General features: G+C 46.3%; 1 protein-coding gene across 3 annotated transcripts in view; it reads right to left on the minus strand.

The window, feature by feature from the left end:
• Nucleotides 1-15,576, minus strand: part of LOC139570000 (myosin phosphatase Rho-interacting protein-like) — a 79,866-nt gene that overhangs the window by 22,955 nt on the left and 41,335 nt on the right. For all 3 annotated transcript variants that reach the window (XM_071391421.1, XM_071391422.1, XM_071391423.1), the window contains exons 7-10: nt 10,991-11,117; nt 3,997-4,095; nt 1,265-1,321; nt 75-143 (exon numbers count right to left, since the gene is read on the minus strand). In XM_071391421.1, coding sequence (XP_071247522.1) covers nt 75-143; nt 1,265-1,321; nt 3,997-4,095; nt 10,991-11,117 — 352 coding nt within the window. The remainder of the gene's footprint in view (nt 1-74; nt 144-1,264; nt 1,322-3,996; nt 4,096-10,990; nt 11,118-15,576) is intronic.

The following is a 15,576-nucleotide window of genomic DNA, read 5'->3' on the forward strand; positions in this document are numbered from 1 at the left end:
TGCCCTTGCTATAGTCGGTCACAGTTACACTAGCACGACTGACGAGTACGGATGGATTTAGAGAAAAAAGTCACCTCTTCAGCAATGGAGTCCTTGTAGTATCGGAGGCTGTGGTCTGTCAGTACGAACCAAAACTTCTTCCACTGTAGGGGAGGGAGGGAGGGAGGGAGAGGGGGAGAGAGGGAGAGAGAGAGAGAGAGAGAGAGAGAGAGAGAGAGAGAGAGAGAGAGAGAGAGAGAGAGAGAGAGAGAGAGAGAGAGAGAGAGAGAGAGAGCTCAACACAGAATTCACTGGGAATACATCAACTGTTCTGTTAGTCCAGTAGACCGAGAATAATCAAATCACATTTGATTTTTTAAAGCCCTGTTTACATCAGCCAATGTCAGAAAGTGCTGTACAGAAACCCAGCCAAAACCCCCAAAATGCAATGCAGATATAGAAGAATAAAACCTATATTTGGCGCCAGTGAGAGTTATCACAGAGCAATGAAATTAGGAGCGTGGTTTCTGTGTGCAATACAAAGATTTTAGTAATTTAGCGGAACGACTTACAGTAGTGAGTGCATACATTTTCATACTTTTTTCGTACTGGTCCTCAGTGGGAAGCGAACCCACAACCCTGCCGTTACAAGTGCCATGCTCTACCAACTGAGCTACACTACACACAGCACAGACACATACCAGAACAACCCCATAGAAGAGGATACTGAAGTGATGTTGGTAGCCCTCTGAAAAGCAAGGATTTCTATGAAAGCTGTGTGTTCACTTGGATTGTGCAATATATCAAATCAAAAGTTGTATTGGTCACATACACAGTATTGCAGATTTTAATCGTAGGTGTAGCGAAACGCTAATGTTTCTAGCTCCAACAACGCAGCAAACTGTAGAAATATACAGCGTTGGAGCACCAGTCTACACACTAAACGTAGCTGTAAAAGAACATTGATCTGCTGTATAAAGAGAAGCACCACATAACCCTTTCAACGGTCGCCCGTCGAAGCGGTGTCATCAAAGACGGACTGACGCTCGGCTCGAAAGGCCATAGAACACTAGAACATTCTAGAAGGCATTAGGTGAACGTTCAGATGACTGTTTGAACTAAATCCCTGATTTGATGATCTGACCACAACATTTTATTTATTTTATTTTATTATTATTATTATTATTATTATTTTTTTTTTTAAATACGATTTTCAAGAAAAACAAAACAAAAAAACCAACATGAGTTGTTTTGGTGATGTTTGTCGGTATGGTTAGTTGCTTACTTGTCCATGCTCATCCAGCTTCACCATCCAACCTTTCTTGAAGTTCAGCAAGTCCGGCTGGGAAAAAAGAGAATCAAATCAAATCAAATTTATTTTATATAGCCCTTCGTACATCAGCTAATATCTCAAAGAAAAAGACAGTGTTACACACCATCCCTAAAAGCATCACTTGACATCGACTCTTTTAAAAATGCCAATGAAATCAAGCCCCGGCCCAGTAAAGTCTAGTGACGCCACACATCAACATCACGCAAGACGAACCAAGAGATGCTGAAACACACAGATACCAGGTGACCAAAGGTACAGCTTTTTAAAAACAACTTCTATTTGAGATCCACGCAGGACTTCCTAACTTTTACATGTCATACTCACAGCTGAAAGAAAAGTATAAGTTATCACGACTGGATGACTACAGTACAGAGCTGACAGAAACATTGCAATTCCAACACGCTGCATTTTCTGCACTTTGTTAAATAGATGTTGACGTATTTGGACAATTTTGAATATTTGCAATGATTATCTTGAATCATTTCAAGAATCATTGAATCATCGTTTGCATAGCTAAAAAATACACTTCATTAGTTAACTTAATGTCTGAGAAAGAGCGGGGACACAGACCTGAACACAGACCTAGAACCAGATTGCCTTAGCACTAATCATTTGGAGGATACAATAATAACTGACCCTGGACCAGTGGTTAGGGGAAACATGTATCTACTCCACTATGCATCACAGCCCCCTGGACTGTACTGTCCCAGCCACGTCACCCATCACAGCCCCCTGGACTGTACTGTCCCAGCCACGCCACCCATCACAGCCCCCTGGACTGTACTGTCCCAGCCACGCCACCCATCACAGCCCCCTGGACTGTACTGTCCCAGCCACGCCACCCATCACAGCCCCCTGGACTGTACTGTCCCAGCCACGCCACCCATCACAGCCCCCTGGACTGTACTGTCCCAGCCACGCCACCCATCACTTCCCCCTTGACTGTACTGTCCCAGCCACGCCACCCATCACAGCCCCCTTGACTGTACTGTCCCAGCCACGTCACCCATCACAGCCCCCTGGACTGTACTGTCCCAGCCACGCCACCCATCACAGCCCCCTTGACTGTACTGTCCCAGCCACGCCACCCATCACAGCCCCCTGGACTGTACTGTCCCAGCCCCCTGGACTGTACTGTCCCAGCCACGTCACCCATCACAGCCCCCTGGACTGTACTGTCCCAGCCATGTCACCCATCACAGCCCCCTGGACTGTACTGTCCCAGCCACGCCACCCATCACAGCCCCCTGGACTGTACTGTCCCAGCCATGTCACCCATCACAGCCCCCTGGACTGTACTGTCCCAGCCACGCCACCCATCACAGCCCCCTTGACTGTACTGTCCCAGCCACGCCACCCATCACAGCCCCCTGGACTGTACTGTCCCAGCCATGTCACCCATCACAGCCCCCTGGACTGTACTGTCCCAGCCACGCCACCCATCACAGACCCCTGGACTGTACTGTCCCAGCCACGTCACCCACCACAGCCCCCTTGACTGTACTGTCCCAGCCACGTCACCCACCACAGCCCCCTGGACTACTCTCTACAGTATAATCCTCCACCAACGCAGACATGAAAACCCCGGCCACTAGAACAGCCAGAAAGAGCAGGAACCAAAAGATTCAGAGGTGCAGACTAATAGATCATAAACCACAACAATCCCTAGACGACCTATTTTATTAAAACTAACAAAAAGGCACGGCGTACCATAATGTCTTCATTACTACAGCTGAGCCAGGGGCTGCTGTATCAACATGTTCAGTATCATGTGGCTGAAAGATTGAGTGGTTTCATAGCACACCGTGACTCATCATTATCATAACATTATCATAACAGTATCGTCAGCTAAGGCCTGCCGCACCCTTTGTCAACCCAAACACTTTACGTCCTTATGTTTTAATACTGCTGTTGGCTTGTCGAGCAGGAACCTGGACGGTAAGCATTTCAGCGGACGGTTTACAGAACGTGTCTCCAGTACGTACGCCTAATAAAACGTGAATACTCTTAACACTGGTAAACCAGCCGATACACTCCACCAACCCAACGACCCCTTTAAAAACCTCCACTCAGCAGGGAGAAAGTCGTCCCCATTGCTGATGACCTCTTACCCTGCAGCTTTAGGAGAACAGAAGAACTATTGTGATGCTATCTGGACCTGGAGAGAAAGCTCCCTCCCTCCCTCCCTCCCTCCCTCCCTCCCTCCCTCCCTCCCTCCCTCCCTCCCTCCCTCCCTCCCTCCCTCCCTCCCTCCCTCCCTCCCTCCCTCCCTCCCTCCCTCCCTCCCTCCCTACACACACACACACACACACACACACACACACACACACACACACACACACACACACACACACACACACACACACACACACACACACACACACACACACACACACACACACACCCCCACCCCTTGGGTAAACAATCAGCGCTAACTGATTACAATGTTCTCAGTTGAAAAGTCTACCTGGTGTATATGAGTATGTCAGAAAGACACACCAGAGAGGCGACATAGAAACACTGAACGACAGGAGAGTCAATCAATCAATCAATCAAATGTATTTATAAAGCCCTTTTTCTTTTCTTTTTTTACATCAGCTGATGTCACAAAGTGCTATACAGAAACCCAGCCTAAAACCCCAAACAGCAAGCAATGCAGATGTAGAGACTGAAATGGTACTCACGGTCATGACAGACTCGGTGGTCCTACGGTCCAGGGACTTGGCTCGTCTGAGAGGGGGCAGAGTGGAAGGGAAGTCCTGTCCCAGGTCATGTCTCTGCTCCTGAAACACACAACGTAACATCAACACTCCAGCAGCCATTTGGGTCAACATTAGAGGTTGACCGACTAATCGTCAAGGCCGATTAATTAGGGCCGATTTCAAGTTTTCATAACAATCGGTAATTGCCATTTTTGGACGCCGATTACATTGCACTCCACGAGGAGACTGCGTGGCAGACTGACCATCTGTTACGCGAGTGCAGCAAGGAGCCAAGGTAAACTTATTATTAAACTTATCACTATTATCACTACTACAAATGGTTGATGATATTACTAGTTTAACTAGTTTGTCCTGCGTTGCAAATAATCCAAGCGGTGCCTGTACATTTTATCATCGAATCACAGCCTACTTCGCCAAACAGGTGATGATTTAAAAAGGGCATTCGTGAAAAAAGGACTGTCGTTGCACCAGTGTACCAAACCATAAACATCAATGCCTTTCTTAAAATCAATACACAAGTATCTATTTTTAAACCTGCGTATTTAGTTAAAAGAAACTCATGTTAGCAGGCAATATTAACTAGGGAAATTGTGTCACTTTTCTTGCGTTCTGTGCAAGCAGTCAGGGTATATGCAGCAGTTTGGGCCGCCTGGCTCGTTGCGAACTGTGTGAACACCATTTCTTCCTAAAAAAGACCGTAATTAATTTGCCAGAATTTTAGATAATTATGACATAACATTGAAGGGTGTGCAATGTAAGAGCAATATTTTGACTTAGGGATGCCACCCGTTAGATAAAATACGGAACGGTTCCGTATTTCACTGAAAGAATAAACGTTTTGTTTTTTAAATGATAGTTTCCGGATTTGACCATATTAATGACCTAAGGCTCGTATTTCTGTGTTTGTTATATTATAATTAAGTCTATGATTTGATATTTAATAGAGCAGTCTGACTGAGCGATGGTAGGCAGCAGCAGGCTCGTAAGCATTCAATCAAACAGCACTTTCCTGCGTTTGCCAGCAGCTCTTTGAAATGCTTGAAGCACAGCGCTGTTTATGACTTCAAGCCTATCAACTCCCGAGATTAGGATGAAAATACTATAGTGCCTATAAGAACATCCAATAGTCAAAGGTAAATGAAATACAAACGGTACAGAGAGGAAATAGTCATATAATTCCTATAATAACTACAACCTAAAACTTCTTAACTGGGAAGAAGACTCATGTTAAAAGGAACCACCAGCTTTCATATGTTCTCATGTTCTGAGCAAGGAACTTAAACGTTAGCTTTCTTACATGGCACATATTGCACTTTTACTTTCTTCTCCAACACTTTGTTTTTGCATTATTTAAACCAAATTGAACATGTTTCATTATTTATTTGAGACTAAATAGATTTTTATTTATGTATTATATTAAGTTAAAATAAAAGTGTTCATTCAGTATTGTTGTAATTGTCATTATTACAAATACAGTTGAAGTCGGAAGTTTACATACACTTAGGTTGGAGTCATTAAAACTTATTTTTCAACCACTCCACAAATTTCTTGCTAACAAACTATAGTTTTGGCAAGTAGGTTAGGACATCTACTTTGTGCATGACACAAGTCATTTTTCCAACAATTGTTTACAGACAGGCTATTTCACTTATAATTCACTGTATCGCAATTCCAGTGGGTCAGAAGCTTACATACACTAAGTTGACTGTGCCTTTAAAAAGCTCTGAAAATTCCAGAAAATTATGTCATGGCTTTAGAAGCTTCTGTTAGACTAATTGACATAATTTGAGTCAATTGGAGGTGTACCTGTGGATGTATTTCAAGGCCTACCTTCAAACTCAGTGCCTCTTTGCTTGACATCATGGGAAAATCAAAAGAAATCAGCCAAGACCTCAGGAAAAAAATTGTAGACCTCCACAAGTCTGGTTCATCCTTGGGAGCAATTTCCAAATGCCTAAATGTACCATGTTCATATGTACAAACAATAGTACACAAGTATAATAAACACCATGGGCCCATACAGCTGTCAAACCGCTCAGGAAGGAGACGCGTTCTGTCTCCTAGAGATGAACCTACTTTAGTGCGAAAAGTGCAAATCAATCCCAGAACAACAGCAAAGGACCTTGTGATGATGCTGGAGGAAACAAGTACAAAAGTATCTATATCCACAGTAAAACGAGTCCTATATCGACATAACCTGAAAGGCCTCTCAGCAACGAAGAAGCCACTGCTCCAAAACCGCCATAAAAAAGCCAGACTACGGTTTGCAACTGCACATGGGGACAAAGATCGTACTTTTTGGAGAAATGTCCTCTGGTCGGATGAAACCAAAATAGAACTGTTTGGCCATAATGACCATTGTTATGTTTGGAGGAAAAAGGGGGAGGCTTGCAAGCCGAAGAACACCATCCCAACCGTGAAGCACGGGGGTGGCAGCATCATGTTGTGGGGGTGCCTTGCTGCAGGAGGGACTGATGCACTTCACAAAATAGATGGCATCATGAAGAAGCAAAATTATGTGGATATATTGAAGCAACATCTCAAGACATCAGTCAGGAAGTTAAAGCTTGGTCGCAAATGGGTCTTCCAAATGGACAATAACCCCAAGCATACTTCCAAAGTTGTGGCAAAATGGCTTAAGGACAACAAAGTCAAGGTATTGGAGTGGCAATCACAAAGCCCTAACCTCAATGTCATAGAAAATGTGGGCAGAACTGAAAAAGCGTGAGCGAGCAAAGAGGCCTACAAACCTGACTCAATTACACCAGCTCTGTCAGGAGGAATTCACCCAACTTATTGTGGGAAGCTTGTGGAAGGCTACCTGAAACGTTTGACCCAAGTTAAACAATTTAAAGGCAATGCTACCAAATACTAATTGAGTGTATGTAAACTTCTGACCCACTGGGAATGTAATGAAATAAATAAAATATTAAATAAATAATTCTCTCTACTATTATTCTGACATTTCACATTCTTAAAATAAAGTGGTGATCCTAACTGGTCTAAGACAGCAGGGAATTTTTACTAGGATTAAATGTCAGGAATTGTGAAAAACGGAGTTTAAATGTATTTGGCTAAGGTGTATGTAAACTTCGACTTCAACTGTATGTATGTATTTAAAAAGAACATTTAAAAATGTATTTGTTAAAAAAAAATTAAAGGCCAATTAATCGGTATCGGCTTTTTGGGTCGTCCAATTAATCGGTATAGGCGTTGAAAAATCATAATCGGGCGACCTCTGGTCAAAATGGTCAATATCTGAAGATAGGGGTCACATCAATGTATCATGAGCCTTATTCCGTTGCTCCTCCTTCTCCCTGGAGTGTGCATTCGTACAAAACACCTACCTACCTCATGGATTTCAGAGGATCCAAACATTATACAATAGCCTTCATGTATGTTATTTGTGTTTTTATGAACAGAACATCGACTCCTCCAATGTGAACAGTTTAACATATGATAAAATGAGATACGATCTCCGCACAGCTGTCATAAGAAGAACGAGTCATTTTTCTAATCAGAATCACACATCTTCTAACCTGAACCCAACAGCCTTTCACCAAACCAGAGAGAACGGAAACAAAGACGACACTGACACAGAAGAAAACAAGCCTCATCCAGGAGCAGTGTGTGTGTCTCAGAAAGAACGAGAGAGAGAGAGAGAAGGTAATGGGAGTGTGTATGTGCAGGTGGCATGATGTTTACTATAAGCACCCTTTATTTGTGCCAGTCTGAAAATTCCACACATGCTTGACAATAAAGACAGGACAAACTTGGTGTACAGGTTTTAAAAGTTGCTCTAAACAGTCTCACTTCTGGGGACATTTTACTCAGGATTCTTTTGGGGGGGGGACAATTTCTCTCTTTCTGTTGTTATTCCTATTACAGAGGTTGGTTTGCCCCGGCCGGAACGGACCAGGCCAGAGAAGAGCAGGCCAGACCAGAGCAGAGCAGGCCAGAGCAGGCCAGACCAGAGCAGGCCAGAGAAGAGCAGGCCAGACCAGAGCAGGTCAGACCAGAGCAGGCCAGACCAGGCCAGAGCAGAGCAGGCCAGACCAGAGCAGGCCAGAGAAGAGCAGGCCAGACCAGAGCAGGCCAGACCAGAGCAGGCCAGACCAGGGCCAGAGCAGAGCAGGCCAGACTAGAGCAGGCCAGACCAGAGCAGGCCAGAGCAGTCCAGAGCAGAGCAGGCCAGAGGAGAGCAGGCCAGACCAGAGCAGGCCAGACCAGGCCAGAGCAGAGCAGGCCAGACCAGAGCAGGCCAGACCAGAGTCAGGGGTGGAAAGGGAAGTAAGTATCAGGGAAATCGAGCCACATAATGGAAACTGGAAATGAACAAAGCACAAGCTCCTGATTTCAAAACAAAGAAACTGGAATATGTTCCGGGATTCCTCCAATGGCATTGAGGAGTACACCACACCAGTCACTGGCTTCATCAATAAGTGCATCGATGACGTCGTCCCCAGAGCTGCTGGCAAACGCAGGAAAGTGCTGTTTGAGTGACCGTATGTACATACTCCAACCAGAAACCATGGATTACAGGCAACATCCACACTGACTTAAAGGGTAGAGCTGCCACTTTAAAAAAGCGGGACTCTAAACTGGAAGCTTATAAGAAATCCCGCTATGCCCTCTGACGAACCATCAAACAGGCAAAGCATCAATACAGGACTAAGATTGAATCGTACAACACCGACTCCGACGTGTGGCAGGCTATTACAGACTACAAAGGGAAGCACAGCCGAGAGCTGCCCACTAACACGACCCTACCAGACGAGCTAAATTACTTCTACGCTAGCTTTGAGGCAAGTAACACTGAAACATGCATGAGAGCATCAGCTGTTCCGGACGACTGCGTGACCACGCTCTCTGCAGCCGATGTGAGTAAGACCTTTAAACAGGTCAACATTCACAAGGCCGCTGTTCCAGACGGATTACCAGGACGTGTACAACGAGCATGTGCTGACCAACTGGCAAGTGCCTTCACTGACATTTTTAACCTTTCCCTGTTGGAGTTTGTAATACGAACATGTTTCAAGCAGACCACCATAGTCCCTATGCCCAAGAACACTAATATAACCTGCCTAAATGACTACCGACCCGTAGCGCTCACGTCTGTAGCCATGAAATGCTTTGAAAGGCTGGTCATGGCTCGCATCAACACCATTATCCCAGAAACCCTAGACCCACTCCAATTTGCATACCGCACCAACAGATACATAGATGATGCAATCTCTATTGCACTCCACACTGCCCTTTCCCACCTGGACAAAATGAACACCTACGTGAGAATGCTATTCATTGACTACAGCTCAGTGTTCAACACCATAGTGACCTCAAAGCTCATCACTAAGCTAAGGATCCTGGGACTAAACACCTCCCTCTACAACTGGATCCTGGACTTCCTGACGGGCCGCCCCCAGATGGTAAGGGTAGGGAACAACACATCCACCACTCTGATCCTCAACACAGAGGCCCCTCAGGGGTGCGTGCTCAGTCCCCTCCAGTACTCCCTGTTCACTCATGCCTGCATGGCCAGGCACGACTCCAACACCATCATTAAGTTTGCCGATGACACAACAGTGGTAGACGCCTGATCACCGACAATGATGAGACAGCCTATAGGGAGGACGTCAGAGACCTGACCTTGTGGTGCAAGGACAACAATCTCTCCCTCAACATGATCAAGACAAAGGAGATGATTGTGGACTACAGGAAAAGGAGGACTGAGCACGCCCCCATTCTCATCAACGGAGCTGTAGTGGAGCAGGTTGAGAGCTTCAAGTTCCTTGGTGTCCACATCACCAACAAACTAACATGGTCCAAGCACCCCAAGACAGTTGTGAAGAGGGCACGACAAAACCTATTCCCCCTCAAGAGACTAAAAAGATTTGGCATGGGTACTCAGATCCTCTAAAGGTTTTATAGCTGCACCATTGAGAGCATCCTGACGGGTTGCATCACTGCCTGGTATGGCCTCTGACCGCAAGGCACTACAGAGGGTAGTACGTACAGCCCAGTACATCACCGGGACCAAGCTTCCTGCCACCCAGGACCTCTATACCAGGAGGTGTCAGAGGAAGTCCCTAAAATTGGTCAAAGACTCCAGCCACCCTAGTCACAGACTGTTCTCTCTGCTACCGCATGGCAAGCGGTACCGGAGCGCCAAGTCTTAGTCCAAGAGGCTTCTAACCAGCTTCTACCCCCAAGCCATAAGACTCATGAACAGCTAATCAAATGGCTACCCAGACTATTTGCATTGCCCCCCCCCTATGCTGCCGCTACTCTGTTATTATCTATGCATAGCCACTTTAATAACTCTACCTACATGTACATAATTACCTAAATTTCCTCGACATACCGGTGCCCCCCGCACATTGACTCTGTACCGGTAGAACCCTGTATATAGCCCCACTAGTGTTATTTAATGCTGATCTTAAATTAATTAGTTATTCTTATCTCTTACTTCTTCAGGGATTTTCTTAAAACTGCATTGTTGGTTAAGGGCTTGTAAGTAAGCATTTCACTGTAAGGTCTACACCTGTTGTATTTGGCGCATGTGACAAATACAATTTGATTTGACAGAGGGAGAGACAGTGTGTGTGTGTGTGTGTGTGTGTGTGTGTGTGTGTGTGTGTGTGTGTGTGTGTGTGAGAGAGTGTGTGTGTGTGTGAGTGAGATAGAGAATCTGCTTCATGTGCAACAGCTAACTTAATCTAGCTGAGCTATTTCACGTGATGTTGCTTGTAAAACACTTTAAAACAAGTAGACAATGTCCTGTGTCAGCTAGGACAATAATGTCTGGGCAGAGGCTGTTTTCCATAGTTAATAACCTCTCTTTGATCGACTTCAACTGAATGACATTAAAGATCATAGTATCTGCACGCACGCACGCACGCACGCACGCACGCACACACACACACACACACACACACACGCGGTCCTGAAGTTGTACCTCTGTGTGGAAGCGTCTGTGTTCGCTGCGGCCCTGCCTGGCTCCTGTCCTCCCAGCCTCCTCCACCTCCATCCTCTCTGGATTCTCCAGCTCCAACGCCTCCAGCTTCTCGATCACCCCAGAACGGCTGGAACACACAGGGAGCAAGAGTAGAGGTCAGAGGTGAAGGGTAGAGGTCGGAGGTGAAGGGTCAGATGCCTTTATTTGAACTTTCATTACATCTTCATTCTTACTGTGGATTAAAGAAATGGATACTAAGAGAATTCCTTCTCAGTGGAGAGAATAAAACTACTTTATTGGATAGTGCAGTGTTGTGTGTGTGTGTGTGTGTGTGTGTGTGTGTGTGTGTGTGTGTGTGTGTGTGTGTGTGTGTGTGTGTGTGTGTGTGTGTGTGTGTGTGTGCATGCGTGAGTGTGTGTGCGCGTGTAGGGGGGGGTTGTTCACCAAGTAAACATTGCATAATCCACATGCATATAAATGAATATTACAATACACTGCTACATGAAACTGATTAACATGATGACATTGAGAAAGACAGGCTCCTGTGACCGTGTTCAAACTTACAAACACACACAGATACACCGACAGCCTTCCTCCACAAACACACAGATACACCGACAGCCTTCCTCCACAAACACACAGATACACCGACAGCCTTCCTCCACAAACACACAGATACACCGACAGCCTTCCTCCACCTCCACACAGATACACCGACAGACTTCCTCCACAAACACACAGATACACCGACAGCCTTCCTCCAAACACAGATATACCGACAGCCTTCCTCCACACACAGATACACCGACAGCCTTCCTCCACAAACACACAGATACACCGACAGCCTTCCTCCACACACAGATACACCGACAGCCTTCCTCCAAACACAGATACACCGACAGCCTTCCTCCACACACAGATACACCGACAGCCTTCCTCCACACACACACAGATACACCGACAGCCTTCCTCCAAACACACACGGATACACCGACAGACTTCCTCCACAAACACACAGATACACCGACAGCCTTCCTCCAAACACACAGATACACCGACAGCCTTCCTCCACACACACAGATACACCGACAGCCTTCCTCCAAACACACAGATACACCGACAGCCTTCCTCCACACACACACAGATACACCGACAGCCTTCCTCCAAACACACACGGATACACCGACAGACTTCCTCCAAACACACACAGATACACCGACAGCCTTCCTCCACAAACACACAGATACACCGACAGCCTTCCTCCACAAACACACAGATACACCGACAGCCTTCCTCCACAAACACACAGATACACCGACAGCCTTCCTCCAAACACACAGATACACCGACAGCCTTCCTCCACAAACACACAGATACACCGACAGCCTTCCTCCTCAAAACACACAGATACACCGACAGCCTTCCTCCTCAAAACACACAGATACACCGACAGCCTTCCTCCACACACACACAGATACACCGACAGCCTTCCTCCACACACAGATACACCGACAGCCTTCCTCCTCAAAACACACAGATACACCGACAGCCTTCCTCCACACACAGATACACCGACAGCCTTCCTCCACACACAGATTTCTTTTGACGCTCTCTTTTGATAAGGAGAATAATTAATTTACGGGGAGTGAGAGACCGGTACTGGGCCGTTCGCACTACCCTCTGTAGTGCCTTGCAGCCGGAGGGCGAGCAGTTGCCATACCAGGCAGTGATGCAACCTGTCAGGATGCTCTCGCAGGTGCAGCTGTAAAACTTGAAGTTCTCAACCTGCTCCACTACAGCTCCGTTGATGAGAATGGGGGCGTGCTCGGTCCTTCTTTTCCTGTAGTCCACAATGATCTCCTTTGCAGCCTCCCGGGTGGCGCAGTGGTCTAAGGCACTGCATCGCAGTGCTAGCTGTGCCACCAGAGATTCTGGGTTTGAGCCCAGGCTCTGTCGCAACCGGGAGGCCCAAGGGGCGGTGCACAATTGGCCCAGCGTCGTCCGGGTTAGGGAAGGTTTGGCCGGCAGGGATATCCTTGTCTCATCGCGCACTAGCGACTCCTGTGCGACGCCGGGCGCAGTGCACGCTGACCAGGGCGCCAGGTGTACGGTGTTTCCACCGACACATTGGTGCGGCTGGCTTCCGGATTGGATATGCATTGTGTCAAGAAGCTGTGCGGCTTGGTTGGGGTGTGTTTCAGAGGACGCATGACTCTCGACCTTCGCCTATCCCTGTACGAGAGTTGCAGCGATGAGAAAAGACTGTAACTACTACCAATTGGATACCACGAAATGGGGTAGAAAAATTATCTCCTTTGTCTTGATCACGTTAAGGGAGAAGTTGCTGTCCTTGCACCACACGGTCAGGAATCTGACCTCCTCCCTATAGGCTGTCGGAGTACACCTCCTGGAAATCTGTCTGGCCTTGAGAATGTTGACATGTTTAAAGGTCTTACTCACATCGGCTGCGTAGAGTGTGATCACACAGTCGTCCGGAACAGCTGATGCTCTCATGCATGTTTCAGTGTTACTTGCCTCGAAGCGAGCAGTTATTTAGCTCGTCTGGTAGGCTCGTGTCACTGGGCAGCTCTCAGCTGTGCTTCCCTTTGTAGTCTGTAGTAGTTTGCAAGCCCTGCCACATTCGACGAGCGTCAGAGCCGGTGTAGTACGATTCGATCTTAGTCCTGTATTGACGCATTGCTTGTTTGATGGTTCATTGGAGGGCATAGCGGGATTTCTTATAAGCTTCCAGTTTAGAGTCCCACTCCTTGAAAGCGGCAGCTCTACCGTTTAGCTCAGTGCGAATGTTGCCTGTAATCCATGGCTTCTGGTTGGGGTATGTACGTACAGTCACTGTGGGGACAACGTCATTGATAAAGCCAGTGACTGATGTGGTGTACTCCTCAATGCCATCGGAAGAATCCCAGGAACATGTTCCAGTCTGTGATAGAAAAACAGTTCTGTAGTTTAGCATCTGCCTCATCTGACCACATTTTTATAGACCGAGTCACTGGTGCTTCCTGCTTTAATTTTTGCTTGTCAGCTGGAATCAGGAGCATAGTTATGGTCAGATTTGCCAAATGGAGGGCGAGGGAGAGCTTTGTACGCGTCTCTGTGTGTTTAGTAAAGGTGGTCTAGAATATTTTTCCCCTCTGGTTGAACATTTAACATGCTGATAGAAATTAGGTAAAACTGATTTAAGTTTCCCTGCATTAAAGTCCCCAGCCACTTGGAGCGCCGCCTCTGGGTGAGCGTTTTCCTGTTTGCTTATGGTGGAATACAGCTCATTGTGTGCGGTCTTAGTGCCAGCCTCAGTCTGTGAACAGCTACGAAAAATACAGATCAATTCTCTAGGTAGATAGTGTGGTCTACAGCTTATCATGAGATACTCTACCTCAGGCGAGCAAAACCCTGAGACTTCCTTAGATATCGTGCACCAGCAATTGTTTATAAATATACATAGGCCCCCGCCCCGTGTCTTACCAGAGGCTGTTGTTCTGTCCTGCCGATAGAGTGTATAACCCGCCAGCTGTATGTTCTTAATGTCGTCGTTCAGCCACGACTTGGTGAAACATAAGATATTACAGTTTTTAAATGTCCCGTTGGTAGGATATACGTGCTTTCAGTTCGTCCCATTTATTTTCCAGCGATTGAACGTTAGCTAGCAGAATGGAAGGCAAGGGCAGATTAGCCACTCGTCTCCTGATCCTCACAAGGCATCCTGATCTCTTTCCGCAAAACCTACGTTTTCTTTTCCAGCGAATCACAGGGATCTGGGCCTGGTCGGGTGTCTGTATTATATCCATCCCACCCGACTCATTGAAGAAGAACTCCTCGTCCAACTTGAGGTGAGTAATCCCAGTTCTGATGTCCAGAAGCTCTTTTCAGTCATAAGAGACGGTAGCAGCAACATTATGGACAAATCAAGTTACGAACAACGCGTAAAAACAAACAAAATAGCATAGTTGGTTAAGAGCCGATAAGACGACAGCGGAGGGTAGGGCTTATCCTCTTGGTTTATTTGAGCTGTTCTTGCCGTAATATGGACTTGGTCTTTCACCAAATAGGGCTATATTCTGTATACCACCCCAACGTTGTCACAACACAACTGATTGCCTCAAACGCATTAAGCGAAGAAATTCCACAAATTAACTTTTAAAAAGGCACACCTGTTAATTGAAATGCATTCCAGGTGACTACCTCCTGAAGCTGGTTGAGAGAATGCTAAGAGTGTGCAAAGCTGTCAAGGCAAATGGTGGCTACTTTGAAGAATCTCAAATATAAAATATGCAAATTTTTAGTAACTTTTGGTTACTAGATGATTTCATATGTGTTATTTAATAGTTTTGATGTCTTCACTATTATTCTACAATGTAGAAAATAGTAAAACTAAAGAAAAACCCTGGAATGAGTAGGTGTGTCCAAACCTTTGACTGGTACTGTACTTCAGTACTAAAGTGCTAGTTGGCTGCAGGGTTCCAGAGTGGCAGAGCTCCCAAATGAAACCAAATGGACCGTCAGTCAACTGGACGTCTCTGCTCTGCCCTCTCTCTGCCCTCTCTCTGCCCTCGCCCTCTCTCTGTCCT

Source organism: Salvelinus alpinus, chromosome 3 (genome assembly GCF_045679555.1).
Source record: "Salvelinus alpinus chromosome 3, SLU_Salpinus.1, whole genome shotgun sequence".
NCBI lineage: Eukaryota > Metazoa > Chordata > Actinopteri > Salmoniformes > Salmonidae > Salvelinus > Salvelinus alpinus.